Consider the following 14,296-nt stretch of genomic DNA (forward strand, 5'->3'; position numbering starts at 1 on the left):
TGAGATAGCTGTGCCTCTGAAGTTTGGCAATATCTTTCTTTTTGGAAGTTTTCAGAGAAAGCCAGTTGCTAGAATTATGTTTATGCAAATAATGGTTAGATTTATCTGAAACGTTTCTGAGAATGGAAGCTGGTCTTGCTTTTTCAGTTGCAGACAAGTTTATTTAGAGCCTATTTATTATAGCCTCTTTAGAACTAGTTATTTTCTGTTGCTTTGCTTTTCTTAGTCACTTCCAGGCTGAAGATTTCCTTGAGAGATGCTCATTCAAGTGCTGTGGAAGCATAGTAATAAACTTATATTTAGAGGGTTATTATGGTGTTTATCTAATGGTTATTACTCTCAAAATGTGTTCATTTATGAAGGTTATGCTTTAATGTACTAGCCTCCGCTTTAAAGTGTCTTCCTATACATTTAATGGGTTGGAAACGAGATAGAAAATGAGCTGCCTTTGCCTGTGAGGTAGACCGGAGCTGGGTCACATCTTTTGAAGTATGTACGATTGCTGTGTTATTTCTAACACTCATGGAGGTACTGAGCATCGCTCACATATACCAGCTAAACGCTGTGTTTCAATGCAGCTCTTCAAAACTGAAATTTAAGTCCAAGGTTTTCAGGGTTCCTTTGCACTCTCACTAGCTTTTTTCAGTTTGCAGCACATTTATTCATATCAATTATTTACAAATGCAGTGAGACAAATTTGAAATCTTTTGGTGTTTTGAATGAATAATTTAATGCTCTTGTTTTCTTTTAATGTTCTCTCTGTACGGTTATCCCCATAGTCACTTTTTCTGGTGTTAACTTATTAAACAAATCAACAGTAAAGTAAAACTTTGCCAATAAACATGTTGCCTAGACCCAGACCAAAATGTATTTTTCTCTGTGGATCCTAAAATATTTGGGCTGCTGGGTGAAAGCTGTCATAACCCCAGCACCAAGGGCAGCTGATGGCCCCATGATCTTTACATCTGCTTCCCCTTCAGGTGGCACATGTTGACTGTCCTTGTTACAGAAGTGGACAGAGACCTGGGGGATCAGTGTTCGGGAGCTGCATCTGCTCTGAGCTGCTGGGTAATGCCAGACCAACTTCTTTTTACACTGTGGTTCATTTCTGCTGTCACTGAAATGTTCCTTCCTAATATCCCCTTTGACTTGCAAATACAGCGGGTCAGGGACTGCTCATTGTACATAAAGACTGAACAGCACGAGCTCCTCAGCACACCCATCAGAGATGGGAAGGGAACGAGTTAAGATATGGCAGTGAGTTGAATGGGGTGGCATATTAGGTCTGTTCCTTTCTCAAAGCATGCTGAGATGGAGTTTGTTTTGGAGTGAGGAAAGAGGAAAGCCTCTTCGTGGTGTGAAATAAGAGAAAACAACTTTCTCTGAATGTTAATTTCACAGTTTAGGAACGAATACACTTCCTGGTTCTTTATGCTGGGTTTGAATATCCTCTGCCTTGCCTTCCTAGGGCACTCAGTGTCCTTGCTGGCTTCATCTAGAGAGAGAAACGGCCATTGCTCCTCCATGCTCTTACAGGTTCCGATGGGCACCATGCGGCACCGAAGAAATGGCAATTTTGAGAGTTCCAGGCTCCTCTATTCCAGCATGTCTCGCAGCATAGACGTGACCTGCAGTGACGCTGTGAGTATCTGCTGCATCCTTGATAAGCTTGAGTGCCACCTTGGGCACGGGCCACGGTGGTTACGAGTTAGGTCATGCTGGGAGGAGGATGGTTGGTCTGTCGGTGTTCCCTGCATGCAGAATTCTTTCTGGCCAGCGACCTCCCAAGCAGTAGCGGTGCTTTGTTGACATGGTGAAAGTTGAAGGATGTATTGCATTCCTTTTGATCCCTGCAACTCTCTCTTGTGCCTTCTTAGTCATTCCTGGGTTTAAAATGTTTTTCATGTTTCAGTTAGAGACAAATCCTCTGTCTCTATACAGAAAAATGCGATGGCAAAGCAGACAACATATGATTATGTTAAACACCCCTTTCAAGCCTCAGCGATTTGCTGATCACAGCAACTGTGTGGCAGATTTCTTGCTTCTGATGGCTTGCAAGAGGCCTAGTGACTAGCTCTCCCGTTTTCAGCAAGTGGTTCCCCCTCCCTTTTATTTTTTTGGTTTTGCATCATTGTGGCTTTTACTGCCTAATTATGTTCTCTTCTGTTTTGTTTGGTTTGGATATTATACTTTTAATGTTTTCCTACTTGGAATAACTTCCTTTAACTTCTGCTTAACTCCAAGTGTTGTGTCAAAATGGTAAACTAAACTATAGTTATATGTCTTCCCTTTTCTTCCCAAGCTAAATCTTGGCTTGCAGATCCAAGCTGTCCTTAAAAATTAGCAAAACCCCCAAACCTCCAAACCTTTATTAGCAATTAAGAATTTTTTTTCTTGCTTTCCTAGTTTGCAGAGGCAGATTAGGAGGGAATTTGCATTCCCCAAGTTGGCAAGCTTCCCCTTCACTTGTGGAGTTTCAAGGTTAATGTGCGAGTTAATGGTTAAAGAAGCTGGAGAGACTTTGCATTCCACTGAGCTCACATAACTCATGACTTTAAGTTGTTCAAGTCTCCTGGGGTCTTTTTGTGCGGAAGTAAAATAGCCCCTGCCCAAGAGGACATTAATGTCTTTTTTTTCTTCTCTAGTTTACAGCTACCTCTGTATAGTGCCACTGAGTTGTAGTGAATCATTTTCTATCTGGGTCTTTTGGATTAAAACCTGAAGTTAAAACAGGCTCTCCAGCAACTCTTAGGGCATCAAACCTTCTTTTGCTGTTAAATATTTTTTTTTTGAGTGGTAAGCCATACTTTTTGCCTCTTTAGTATATATTGTGCTCTATAGATACAAAAATATTGAAATATTGAAATCACATATTTTTTGGAATGCCTATTTGTGAATTTTGTGTCTTTTGTGTCCTGTCAGCTCCCATCAGTGCTTTCTAGTTGCCCCCCACCATCGACTTTGAGAAAGGAGACTTATGAATTTGCACCAGTTTCACAGAATCATAGAATGGTTTGGGTTGGAAGGGACCTTAAAGCCCATCCAACCACCAGTTTTCTTTGTGTTAACTGACTATGCTATGACTGAGGTTTCTTCTGGTTTATGAGCCATCAAAAATAAACTTCTTTTTTTAAATTATTTTCAAGGATTTGGTCAACTTCATCCAAGAGAACTTTAAGAAGAGAGAATGTGTCTATTTTACAAAAGACACCAAGTCAATGTAAGCAGCCATTTTTCTCTTGGTTTACAGGCCCGGGGGGCTGGAAAACTCAAAGTGGAAATATATTAGTTTGGGTTACTCCACAAGTAACTTAATGCAAAGCTAGGGGTCTGACCTCTATGCTGACTCTAACAGAGCTGCTGGAAGGCATGCTGACAAAGGGCTTTACTATCAAATTCCCTGTTTGAAGCATAATTGTGGCAATGTATAGGTTCCAGCATGGGTTTTTGTGTATAACAATGTATTTATGTATCAGAGGTTTGCATAATTTACACTTCTGTTTTAAACCCAGATCACAAATTCTATGCACAGATTTACAGCGGAGCCAGTCACTAGGTTTTGCTCAGGCTGATGTTCTCTTCAGACAGAGTGTTATCCTTGCTTCATTTTCAGGCACAAGTACTTATGCAATGTAGGTTTGAGGATCATATCATTGCTTTTGTTCTTTTTGTAATCTTGGGAGAAAAGTGATCAAACTAATGCAGCTGCAGAAGTCCTAATATAGAGCTCTGAGGGCTCTCAGTAACCCCATTCTCCTGTGAAGCTGGGAGAAAAAATGCCTTGGAGAGAGGAAGGGAAATTAGTCTCATTTCAGAAAGTCTTACTTAAGGTCCTCTTCTGCCATCTAAAATGGGATGTCTGGCAAAGGACCAACAAAGGATGGGTTAGCTGGTTCTTATCAGCTTATCCTCCTACAAGCCCCCTGAGAAACGACTGCAAGTCACACTTGATACTTGCTGGGCTGGTTGTTTTTATTTGTTCTGTTTCGTTTTTTGGTTTTTTTTAAATCCATCTATTTTTAAGGTAAATGCTGGTTTTATTTGCAAGCTACAGCAGAGCAGAAGAAACCATATATAGGTTATCTCCTTCAGAGACATGCTGTGACATAGCTTTACAGCAGCCTTCACAGGAGGGCATGACTCCATCTCAAGTGTGCAGTCTGCAAGCTTACTGGAAAGGTCACTGCAAGCACACAAATTAACATCCTCATCGTAATCCTTTTGGGCTGAAGCATTGTCATTTTTTCCCTCTGTATATTGCCAGATTGCACAGTGCTGTTAATAGCATTGTTCCTCTTTCTTTGTGTCCCCATCTACTGCTTTTGTGCTGTTAGCAAAATGAACGTTGTGCAAGTGTTTACCTGATGTCTCTTGTTAACTCAGAGCAGATTCTTCCTCCCCTTGATGCAGTTTCAGTGCTGAGGAGGAGGGCATTGGTAAGGAATGCACACCAAGTCACAGTGGTGGGGAAGTGGGCTAGGAACTCCGCAAACTGCCTCAAAATCTACTCAGAGACCAGGCGTCCATTTCCTCCTGATGTGAATGTGTCTGGGACATGCTTAGACACCAGTGGGGTTTGCATGGAGAATGATTACACTTCATAATCTCTCTTCATAACTGGTTGAGAGCATGAAAAGGGAAACCAACCATTTGTACACGTTGGTTGGCAGCAGATGAGGTCACTCTGGTGGTGCATGAGGCTGAGTTCTGCTTCATTTTCTTCATTTCTGTGCACAGTCGTTGGGTTTCAAGTTAAACTGCTGGTGATCCGACTTGGTTGGTGAGAATGCAAGAGGTCCCAGAGGTAAGGCCCACCCAGAAGTGTCAGCTCATCTCAGCACAGCCTGCTTCCTGGGGGGCACTCCTCTCCTTTGCCCAGAGCTAGGCAAAAGCAGGTCATAGGGGGAGGAAGTAGGAATTAGGCACTGGTCTCAGCAGAGATCTGGTTCCTCTAAGCTGTTAATTTGTCAATCCAAGTAGAGTCAATCCAACTCTTCCACAGCTGCACCTGCTGCTTGAACTGGGGGGGTGCCACCCTGCTCCCAGGCTTTGCACTTGGTGTGATGGCTGTGGGAGGTATCCTGTACTCTACTGGCTCCGGGTTTGCTGCAGAATCGGACTTCTTGGAAATGTCCTGACTGAGCAGAAGTTTGGCAGTTGGTTTCAGCTGTGAAATAATTTCTGTCTGTTGTTAATAAATGCATCAGAGCTTGTTTTTCTGTGCTCAGGATGATAACTGGGGGATTTGTGCCTATTCGCTCTTCTTTCAGGGACAACTTATGTAAATGTGGATACCCTGAAAATCAGCACATAGAGGGCACTCAGATTAATACCAGTGAAAAATGGAATTACAAGAAGCACACTAAGGAACTCCCTACTGATGCCTTTGGGGACATTCAGTTTGAAAACCTGGGAAAAAGGGGAAAGGTAAGTGATGGTATTGAATGTATGTGTCAGGCCCCTGTTGGCTGAGCCATATTCAGAATCCTGAATCCAACAGCAGTGGAAGCCCCTGAAAAGCAGGGAAGGGGGAGCTAAAGTTGACTTTATTCTAATGGGAATGGAAGGAGTTAGGCTACAAAGGAGAAAAGCCCTGACAATAGGTAACAGATAATTTCTTCAGTGTTATTTGTTTCATAGGCCAGTGATGGGAGTGAAAAGAGCCTCTCTGTTTCCAGGCATGACAGAAGAGTGGGTGAATGAGGGTGATGCTCAATTTTTTTTTTTTTCTTTTTTTCATGTGGCTACTTTTAATTGCCCTGTAATACAGTTCTGAAAGTCTTGGGCTAGGAAGAAATAGTTTTAAAGTAGGTCTGTGATGCTCTTCACTGGGACTCGGTACCCTGACTGTGTCAGCGTGCAGTTACAGTCGCCGTTTTGTTGTCCCATCTGTACTGAAATGTGTTGGTGTTGAGGAGCAACTTGGTACCCTTTTACCCCTCTGTAGTGGCGAAGCCAATACAATAAGCTGAAGTGCCTGAACGATCAAGCTTCTGATAAAGATGCTTTGTTCGTGACCGTCTGACTCTTAACACCAAGACAAGGCTGTTTTTTTGAACATTGCACCTTTCTAGTGTGGACAAACTTATGCTTTAGAAAGAAAACGGTGTGAGGGTGTGCGCCAGTACAATTCTTGGGACAGGAGCATGTGTGACATGCTTTGCCTTTGAAGGTGCAGCAGGATCCATGAGGCTATAACCATAGGGATTTTATAACTGTAGGGAAGTAAGATCTTTATTCAGGGCAGGTGCTGCTCATACCTGCTTGCTACTCAATAAAATCATCGCTCATGCTTTGAAATGGCATTAAGATTGCACAGCACATCACCCATGTATGCCCCACACTCTGTAGGGTAATTTTGTTTGGAAGGGCTCTCCAGAGTTTCCTAGCCAAAACTCTTGCTCAGACCGTATTCACACAGACCAGGTTGCTCAGGCTCATAACCAGTTGAAACTGAGTATTTCCCAGGGTGGAGATCCTGCAGTGATGGTAAGTTCAATGGGGATGTAAAGATAACACTGGAACCTCAGAGGTTTTATTCTGTTTGGGTTTTTTTTTCTTGTGTTTTTCCTTGGTGAGGGGAGAGTGGAAGGGTAGAAAGAAGAAAATAACTTACGCTGCTGTTTCTGATGATCTATATTGATAATGTGTGAGGAGTCACATGTGTCTGGGCTCATCTACCTCTTCTCAATGACTGATATTTACCACCAGTGCATCTTGCTTCAGACAAGCAAAACAAATGAGGAAAATCAGAGCATGCTGTTTAAATTAATTGGGTTGGGTTTATGCAAAGTAGCAGAAATGAGGCATTAGAGTGGGAAATAAGATTGAAGGTTTTGAATCACACAGAGAGATCCAAGTACTTCATATTTTTGTTCACATGCATATTTTAGCTTCATACCACTGTATCTACTGGCATAAATAGTGTTCGATTCAATAATTAGCAAGCGACCTTTTCCTGTCAGGAACTGGAGAGTCCAAGTTCAGCTAATGATTCGCAACTGCCTTGATACCACTTTCCACGTGCTCCTAACGGAAATCCCGTAGGTTGAATATTAATGGCATTCATCAGTTCTTGCATTTGTCTTTCGGATGTTGATACTTCTTTACTTTCTCTCCTGCTGCATCCCCTAAAGACGCTGATTTACTGTCAATATCGAACTCTGATGTCATCTACAAGGGCCTGATCTTCTCTAACAAATACCAAGTCCAGTTCATGTAATTCATGACGCTCAGAACCTGCAATATCCAAAGACATTGCAGCTGCTGTATTTTATGTTCTGGTAACCCTCAGTCTGGAAGAAATGCTTCTCTTGAACACCTTTCCCAGTCCACCTACTGAAACTCTTGGCATTGCCTGTGTGTGAGGGTGGTGTGACGGTTGGGGTGCACCAGCCGGCTGTACCAGGAGATGGCACCGTTGTACCTCGGAGAAGGAAAGCGGCCGAACCCGGGGGTTCCGCTTGAGTGGAGCCCGCAAAGGACCCCGGAGGTAGCAAGTGCCAAGTGTAGAGTTGCTGGTACATCGAGTGAAACTTGGGTGTACCTGAAGTGTGTTTACAGTTACACACCGTGATGATGTGTGAGAGAATGAGCTGAGCTGCACGCGCAAGTCAGCTTCAGCATCATTTATTTGGTACTTGCTTTGTATAGATAAGAACGACTTGTGTAGGTGAAAACAAGTCATTCCACTGGAAGCCTTAGCTGTTGGTAGAACGAAGGTAGTCATACAGAGACAAGGTACTTTGCAATTCACCGGAGTTTGGGATAAATACCTTGTAACTACAGAGCTAACAAGGTGTGCTGTGGGCCTTACTGGCTCTGTGGAGCAGTTCATGTTTCTGCCAGGCTCCCTCTCCTGTGGGGGACCCTCTCCGAAAAACACCCAGGGCTTCATGTGGCAGATGCTTCTGAGAGCAGAAGGTGTGTGGGGGACCCTTAGCTCTCCTGTGTGGCTGCTGGAGCCTGCTTCTGTGAGGTGCTGCTCTAAGCCAGATGCAATAACTACTTCTGGGAACCCATTCTGCAAGAGATGAGGATCTTCCTGAGTTCAAGTTAAATGCCTCTCAATATAGGACATTTCTTCCTCAAACTAATTCCTTGGGCTTGCTCTTCTGCCAATACTGGGCAATCCTGACAAAATCCACTATGATTCAGGTCCAAGTTACTCCTTCTCATCCCGTGGCATGGGTTGTACAGCCCTGACTGTCTTGCAAAAGTCCATCACACTAAACCAGTGATGAAATTGTGAAGGGGCTCTTAAATAGCATAGCAAAAAAGCCAGGGCACCTTCTACATAAATGAAGAGATGGTAGGTCCATCTGAAGGCACTTTATCTTGTGTGTTTTATGGCCTCCTTTTATAGTGTTCAAGCTTTACTACAAGTTTGTTAAAGCTGTGATGTGTTAACTTAAAATGCTGTAATGGGTATATGTTATGATACAGACACCATGTCCATGGGCCTGGAATTTGCAGCTAGTCAAATTAAGGCTCTAACAGTGTAATCAAAATAAGACTGTAATTATTAGTAGTACACTCATAACAATGCTGCCACTAATCCAGAATTCAAGCTATAAATAGCTTTGTTACAGTTAAAATGGTTATATGTAAACTTCCTCATTGTTGTGTTCATCCTTCTAGTGTTCCTCTGAACCCCAAAGTCAGTGCTCTTGCCTTTCAGTAGTGGAAGGAGGGTTTGGAGGCTTTATGCTGGCTCATGATGTCTTTGAAGGGGCATATTCAGCACTGGGGATCAGTTCCACATTCATCATGGGGATCCCGTGCTCCTTGGTCCTGGTGTGCTCAGAGTTCTTTCTGTAGATTTCTCTCAAGACAGGCTGCTTATGCTGCTTCTTTTCAGTCCTTCTGAATTATACAGTTCTTTTGGCTGTATCTGTTATTTCTAAACATAATTTTACCTGATTCACAAGGTTGCACCTAAATAGTGACCATTATTGGCCGTGGTGATTTTTTTTTACAGACTGGACCTTTGTCATTTGGTGTCTGCATTCTTCCATGCCACCTTTTATTCTGGTCATAAATTGTTCAGTTCCTACAGAATCACTATTTGTCACTGTTGTAACCTAAAGCAGATAAAACGTAGACAATAATTACTAGACTGCTATAGACACCTGCTGTCACAACTATACTCACAGCAGGCCAAAGAGATCCTGGGAATCCGCAGTGTAACCTAGTTAACAGCAAAAATCGTGTTTCTGGGCCTACTGCTGAATTAAAGATGTCTGTGACAGCTCGTGGTAGTGCAGCCTGGGCACTGAGTGCTGGAGGTGCAGCTTGCAGGTTTGGGCTGAACCTGGGAACGGTGGAGCTGGGAGAGCTTCGGGCTAGCATGTCCTTCACTGTACTGGTCTGCCCCTGGAGCTTGTGTTCTGCTCTCAGTAAGACTGGGGCCTGTCTCCAGACCTGCTCTGTCCAGAGAGGAGATCACCTTGCAAGTCTTAGTAATGGGTGTCTGGTTGTAAGGGGAGGATGAACATGCTTTAGGGAAAAAAAATTGGAATAAGAGCATACATTAGAGAAAAAAATGCAGTTCCTGGTCTATTCCCACCTGTCACACTCTCTTGGTCATTTGTTTCTCTTTTCTCTCACCCAAGTACATACGTTTGTCGTGCGACACAGACTCCGAAACGCTCTACGATCTCATGACCCAGCACTGGCACCTGAAAACCCCTAACCTTGTCATCTCTGTCACCGGGGGCGCGAAGAACTTCGCGCTCAAGCCACGGATGCGCAAGATATTCAGCCGCCTGATCTACATTGCCCAGTCCAAAGGTAAAGACCTGCTTACGTAACACTGTTGGAGAGGTAGCAGCTGCAGGGGTCAGCAGGGAAGCCGAGCGTTCGGTTTGTTTCTGCTTGACTGGTGGACCTGGGGCAAATGTGAGCCCTGGTCATAACAGGGTTGAGAGCTACTCATCGGATGCCTGTGATAGCGTGAGTTGTGTACCGTATCTCTTGTGTTTCATTGAGGAATAAATGCTTCTTCTGAGGTAAGGTCTTGAGGGGATTACGTTGTGGTATCTTAAAGGTAATGCATTAGGAGGATGGGTATTCTGCTACATTCTCCCAGGTTATTGGATGTTGTCCCCAGGGGCCTGGATTTTCACAGGAGGCACGCACTACGGGCTGATGAAGTACATCGGGGAAGTGGTCAGAGACAACACCATCAGTCGGAGCTCGGAGGAGAACGTGGTGGCTATTGGCATAGCAGCCTGGGGCATGATTTCCAACCGAGAGAGTCTGATTCGCAGTGGTGACAGTGACGTAAGAAATGTGTATGGTTGGTGGGGAAACAGGGAGGAGGCTGGGCTGCCAGTTGTACCGGTTATACTCCTGGCTGACTGCTGCTCTCAGCAATAACAATGCCTGCGTTAGCCTGATGCTATCAGCCATGTGATGACTGACTTGAGTGGTCAGTCAAGCTCTGCTTGTATGTCCAGTAAAGCAGAGCTTAGCAGAAGTGCTTCTGCACAAACACTGCACTGGAAAGCAACCTGTCTACTTAGCCTGAGCTACTGTGTCCCAGACAATCCAACCTGGGGCCAGTTTTTGTTCAGTGTACACAGCAGTGACACAAAACATCGGGTGCTCTTCCCGAAGCAGGAGGAAACTAAAGTTGTTCTCATGGTGGTTGCACCCATCAGACCTGCAGGGAGGGGTTTCAGCTCTGGGCTTAGCATGTCTGTGGAAGTTCAGCTCCTCTGTTTTCACATAGGGCAGAATATTAGGGAATAAACTCTTCCATGGTTATTCTAGCTGCTCTGAAATCCCTGCCCAGTAGCCTGTAGTGTGGATTCCCATGAGCTAAGACACGTTGTACCTGCTGCTGTTAATGATCTTGCTCACTGATACTATTGTCCTATGTGTCAGATGCACTGGCATACTTATCCTTGTTTTCTGTCTGCTAGATGTTGTAGAACATATCTAAAAAGCCATCCTGCTAGATAAACAGAAGCAGTTTAGTTTAGTGCGGGCCCTAAGGAGGTTTGAGAGCTGAACTAGATGATCTCAAGAGATCCCTTACAAGCTAAAAAATTCTGTGGTTCTGTGAGGTGTTGAAATTGATTGCCACACAAGTAATGTTTCTGGTGGCTGAAGGAAGCATACACTGCTTAACAGGACCTCTGAAAGGACTGAACTGTTGCAAATAACTCCCACTGTTCCACTGGCTGAGATGAAGCTATGCAAGGGCCATTGCAAATCAGGCTGTTCTTGTAAAGAAAAGCTTTCTCTGCAAATATTTATGCTCTGCTCTTTTACGGGGTTTCTCTCACTGTCTTCTGCTGCTGTTGGCACTGCCAGTGAGCAGTGTCTCAAGTCAGGAAATTCGGCTGCTGCGTAATGAGGAGTACTCATGGCTACGGGTTCGACTGCCACTGGCTTGTCCTTGGAGGCTTGTGCATGCTCTGCCCTTGCATCTCTGTTAGATCCTGTGCTTCTGCTTCTAGGGGTACTACTTGGCCCACTACATAATGGATGATCTCAAGAGAGACCCCCTCTATTGCCTGGATAATAATCACACCCATCTCTTATTGGTTGATAATGGCACCCATGGGCACCCGACGATCGAGGCCAAAGTACGAACTCAGTTAGAAAAGTACATTTCAGAGCGGGTTATCCCAGGTAGGTGTGGGCGTTAGGTTGCAGACCTCCTCCACCTTAGTCCCTGCATGCTTTAGGGGCTGATTCACAGTGATTTTAAAATCAAAAGGTCAGGGGTAGCATCCTCGGATGCTGAGCTGGAAGGGGACTTTTCCCAAAATAGTCATTTGTGAGGGTGATTGATCCATCTGAAACCTGCTCCAGAAGCATTTCTCTTTTGGGTCCTTCTTTGCCAAACAGGAAAAAGAAATCAAAAGCCTTGTCAGGAAACCTTCATGAAAGAGTTTGATTGTTTATTTTTTTCTCTGGATACCTTAGCTGACGTGTACATGCTGTTAGTCTTGACAAGCCACCCAGAGTTGTTATGAAACTTGGAATGTCTCTTAAATGCTAGCACCTAGATTTATGGAATTCTTACCTTTCCTTTACAATCAAAAATATGAAGTCAGAAGTTGAGAACCTTCAACTTGTGATAAGAACCTTGCACCTAGACTCAAAAAGGTCAAAGCAGTAGGTAAATATAATAAAATCACATGTTTTGGGGACTCAGGAGCTAGTAAAAAGTGATGATTGTTGGGATGAAAAAAGCATTTATCGGAGAAGGCTGTCTGAAGCCAGCTATGCAGCGTGTCAGGCTAAACAGAGTTTTCATAACAACAGGGAAAAGCTGTTAATAGATAGGGCAAAATCTACAGTAAACTAGTATCAGTGTGTTGCATGAACTGTTTGGAAATTCTGTCATTGTCCTCAGGAAAAGTTGTTCAAATTGCATTAATGGGTTGAATCTTGTTCCTTTTTTTTTTTTCCCTTTTTTTCATGCTTCACAGAATCGAATTATGGTGGGAAGATTCCAATTGTGTGTTTTGCCCAGGGTGGCGGGAAAGAGACTTTGAAAGTAAGTTTCTTTTCCTTATTTCCAGGAGTGACAGTAGGGACGTTGCTCTAATGTTTAAGACAGATTGCTGCACAGGCAGCACGCGTAGGCAGTCCTCTTACTGAAGATTGCCCAGCACTTGCTGTACAAAGACCTTGCTTGCAATTGCATTTAATTTTTTGAAGCTTGTTTACGTTAAAATCTGTGCAAAATTTCTACCTTAGGCTGACATCCTGTAACACTTGGCTGGGACAGTTCAGTCCCCTCAGCTCACCGCAACAAATCCAGCAGAAAATGTTGCTCCTTGTGTTTGTTTGAACAGCAATCAGAAGAGTCTTTGTCAGCTCTGTAGCTCTTGATCCCTTTAATACAAATTTGCCTAAACTTTGGTTTGCTCAGTGAAGTAAATTGAGTCTCTGATCGGCCCAAAGTGACACAGCAGGTTTTGGGCTGGGGACGCCTGTCCTTGCCATGCCTTCATCTCAGTGGTGTGGGCCTGGAAAGAGTCACAGCTTCTGTGATGGGTGCCTAATGACAGGAATCAGCTTTAGCAGAGAAGTAAAATGTTTTCAAGCTTCTGTTTTAAATTCCCTGGGGTGTAAAACATGCACTTTAGCTGGACCCTTCTTAAGAAACCCACTTTGATCTGTTTGGCAAGAAAAAAAATCTTGCTTTTTTCGTGGGCCCCTTGTCCAGTTGGCAGGAGTATGGTGCTCACGTTTTTTATAACTCCAAGATGGTTTTTGTTGTTGTTCTCATGAAACTGCCTCTTCAGGTAGCTATAACAGATCTTCCATCTTTCCAGTGGTTGATCATAACTTGCACTCAGTGGTTGATCATAACTTGCACTGACTCCTTTTGCACATCCTGCTGGCCAACAGCTGCTGTCCTGGTGACGGTGTTCTCCATGGTAGGGATGCAAACAAAATCTGTGTCTCCTGCTGTGGTGTTTGCAGACAGGAGGGCTCATGGTCCTTCTGTCACCATTTCAACACTTTTTCTTTCTTTTTGCCGGAAAGCAGCGTACAACAGGGCTGTGTGAGAAATCACCTGAGTAGCTGCTCAGAGACGTTCAGTAATGTCAGAGTTCCATGTTGTCATGATGTTACAGAAGCGAGCTGTGGGTAAAAGACTGCTGCTTGCATCTCCAGCTAGTAAAGCCAGCACGCTTGTACTCGGCTGCGGTGTTACTTGAGCGTTGCTGTGCCATGAAACGGCAGTGCTGCGATGCATCCTGAATGCTGTTTCTGCTTTGTCATATTCCTGCTCAGCAACTCTGAAGTCGGGCAGAGCGTGATTTCTGCCCCTCAGTTTCTGTGGGGCTCTTCACAGCCCTCTGTCAGTAGGTGAACGCTGTTTTAAAGAGTTGGAGTTGGTAAGGGATCAAGTGGGTAGCAATGAAAATACTGCCCTGGACCGTGGGTTTGTGTTTTAACTTGCTTAAGTCAAACTTAAAATCTTTAGGCTTTCTTAGTGAACGGTGGGCTCTAACAGTCACACTTCAACTGAACCCCTGCCCTTCTTTGGCTCCCTAGTCTATCAACGTGGCCATCAAGAGTAAGATTCCCTGTGTTGTGGTGGAAGGCTCCGGCCGGATCGCTGATGTTATTGCTAGCTTGATGGAGGCAGAAGGCAGTCTTGCTTCTTCATGTGTCAAGGAGAGCTTGCTCAGGTATCTGCCTCGCACCATTTCAAGGCTCTCGGAAGAGGAGACGGAAAGCTGGATCAAATGGGTAAGTGAGTGCTGCTCCAGGGAGCGAGCGAGGCTGAAGGTGGGGAAAGTGTAGAGAAAACAGGAGC

The 14,296-nt window shown here is 44.2% G+C and overlaps 1 protein-coding gene across 2 annotated transcripts in view; it reads left to right on the forward strand.

Annotated features, from left to right (window-relative positions):
• The first annotated feature begins 1,551 nt into the window (after positions 1-1,551).
• The window catches only part of TRPM8 (transient receptor potential cation channel, subfamily M, member 8), a 37,931-nt gene continuing 25,186 nt past the window's right edge, over positions 1,552-14,296 (forward strand). Inside the window, exons 1-8 of one of the 2 annotated variants that reach the window (XM_010158285.1) lie at positions 1,552-1,641; positions 3,147-3,220; positions 5,271-5,427; positions 9,615-9,792; positions 10,112-10,284; positions 11,469-11,643; positions 12,450-12,517; positions 14,032-14,229. In XM_010158285.1, coding sequence (XP_010156587.1) covers positions 1,552-1,641; positions 3,147-3,220; positions 5,271-5,427; positions 9,615-9,792; positions 10,112-10,284; positions 11,469-11,643; positions 12,450-12,517; positions 14,032-14,229 — 1,113 coding nt within the window. The remainder of the gene's footprint in view (positions 1,642-3,146; positions 3,221-5,270; positions 5,428-9,614; positions 9,793-10,111; positions 10,285-11,468; positions 11,644-12,449; positions 12,518-14,031; positions 14,230-14,296) is intronic. The other variant, XM_010158286.1, reaches the window with a different exon arrangement.

The sequence above is a fragment of the Eurypyga helias genome, unplaced genomic scaffold (genome assembly GCF_000690775.1).
Source record: "Eurypyga helias isolate BGI_N326 unplaced genomic scaffold, ASM69077v1 scaffold7169, whole genome shotgun sequence".
NCBI lineage: Eukaryota > Metazoa > Chordata > Aves > Eurypygiformes > Eurypygidae > Eurypyga > Eurypyga helias.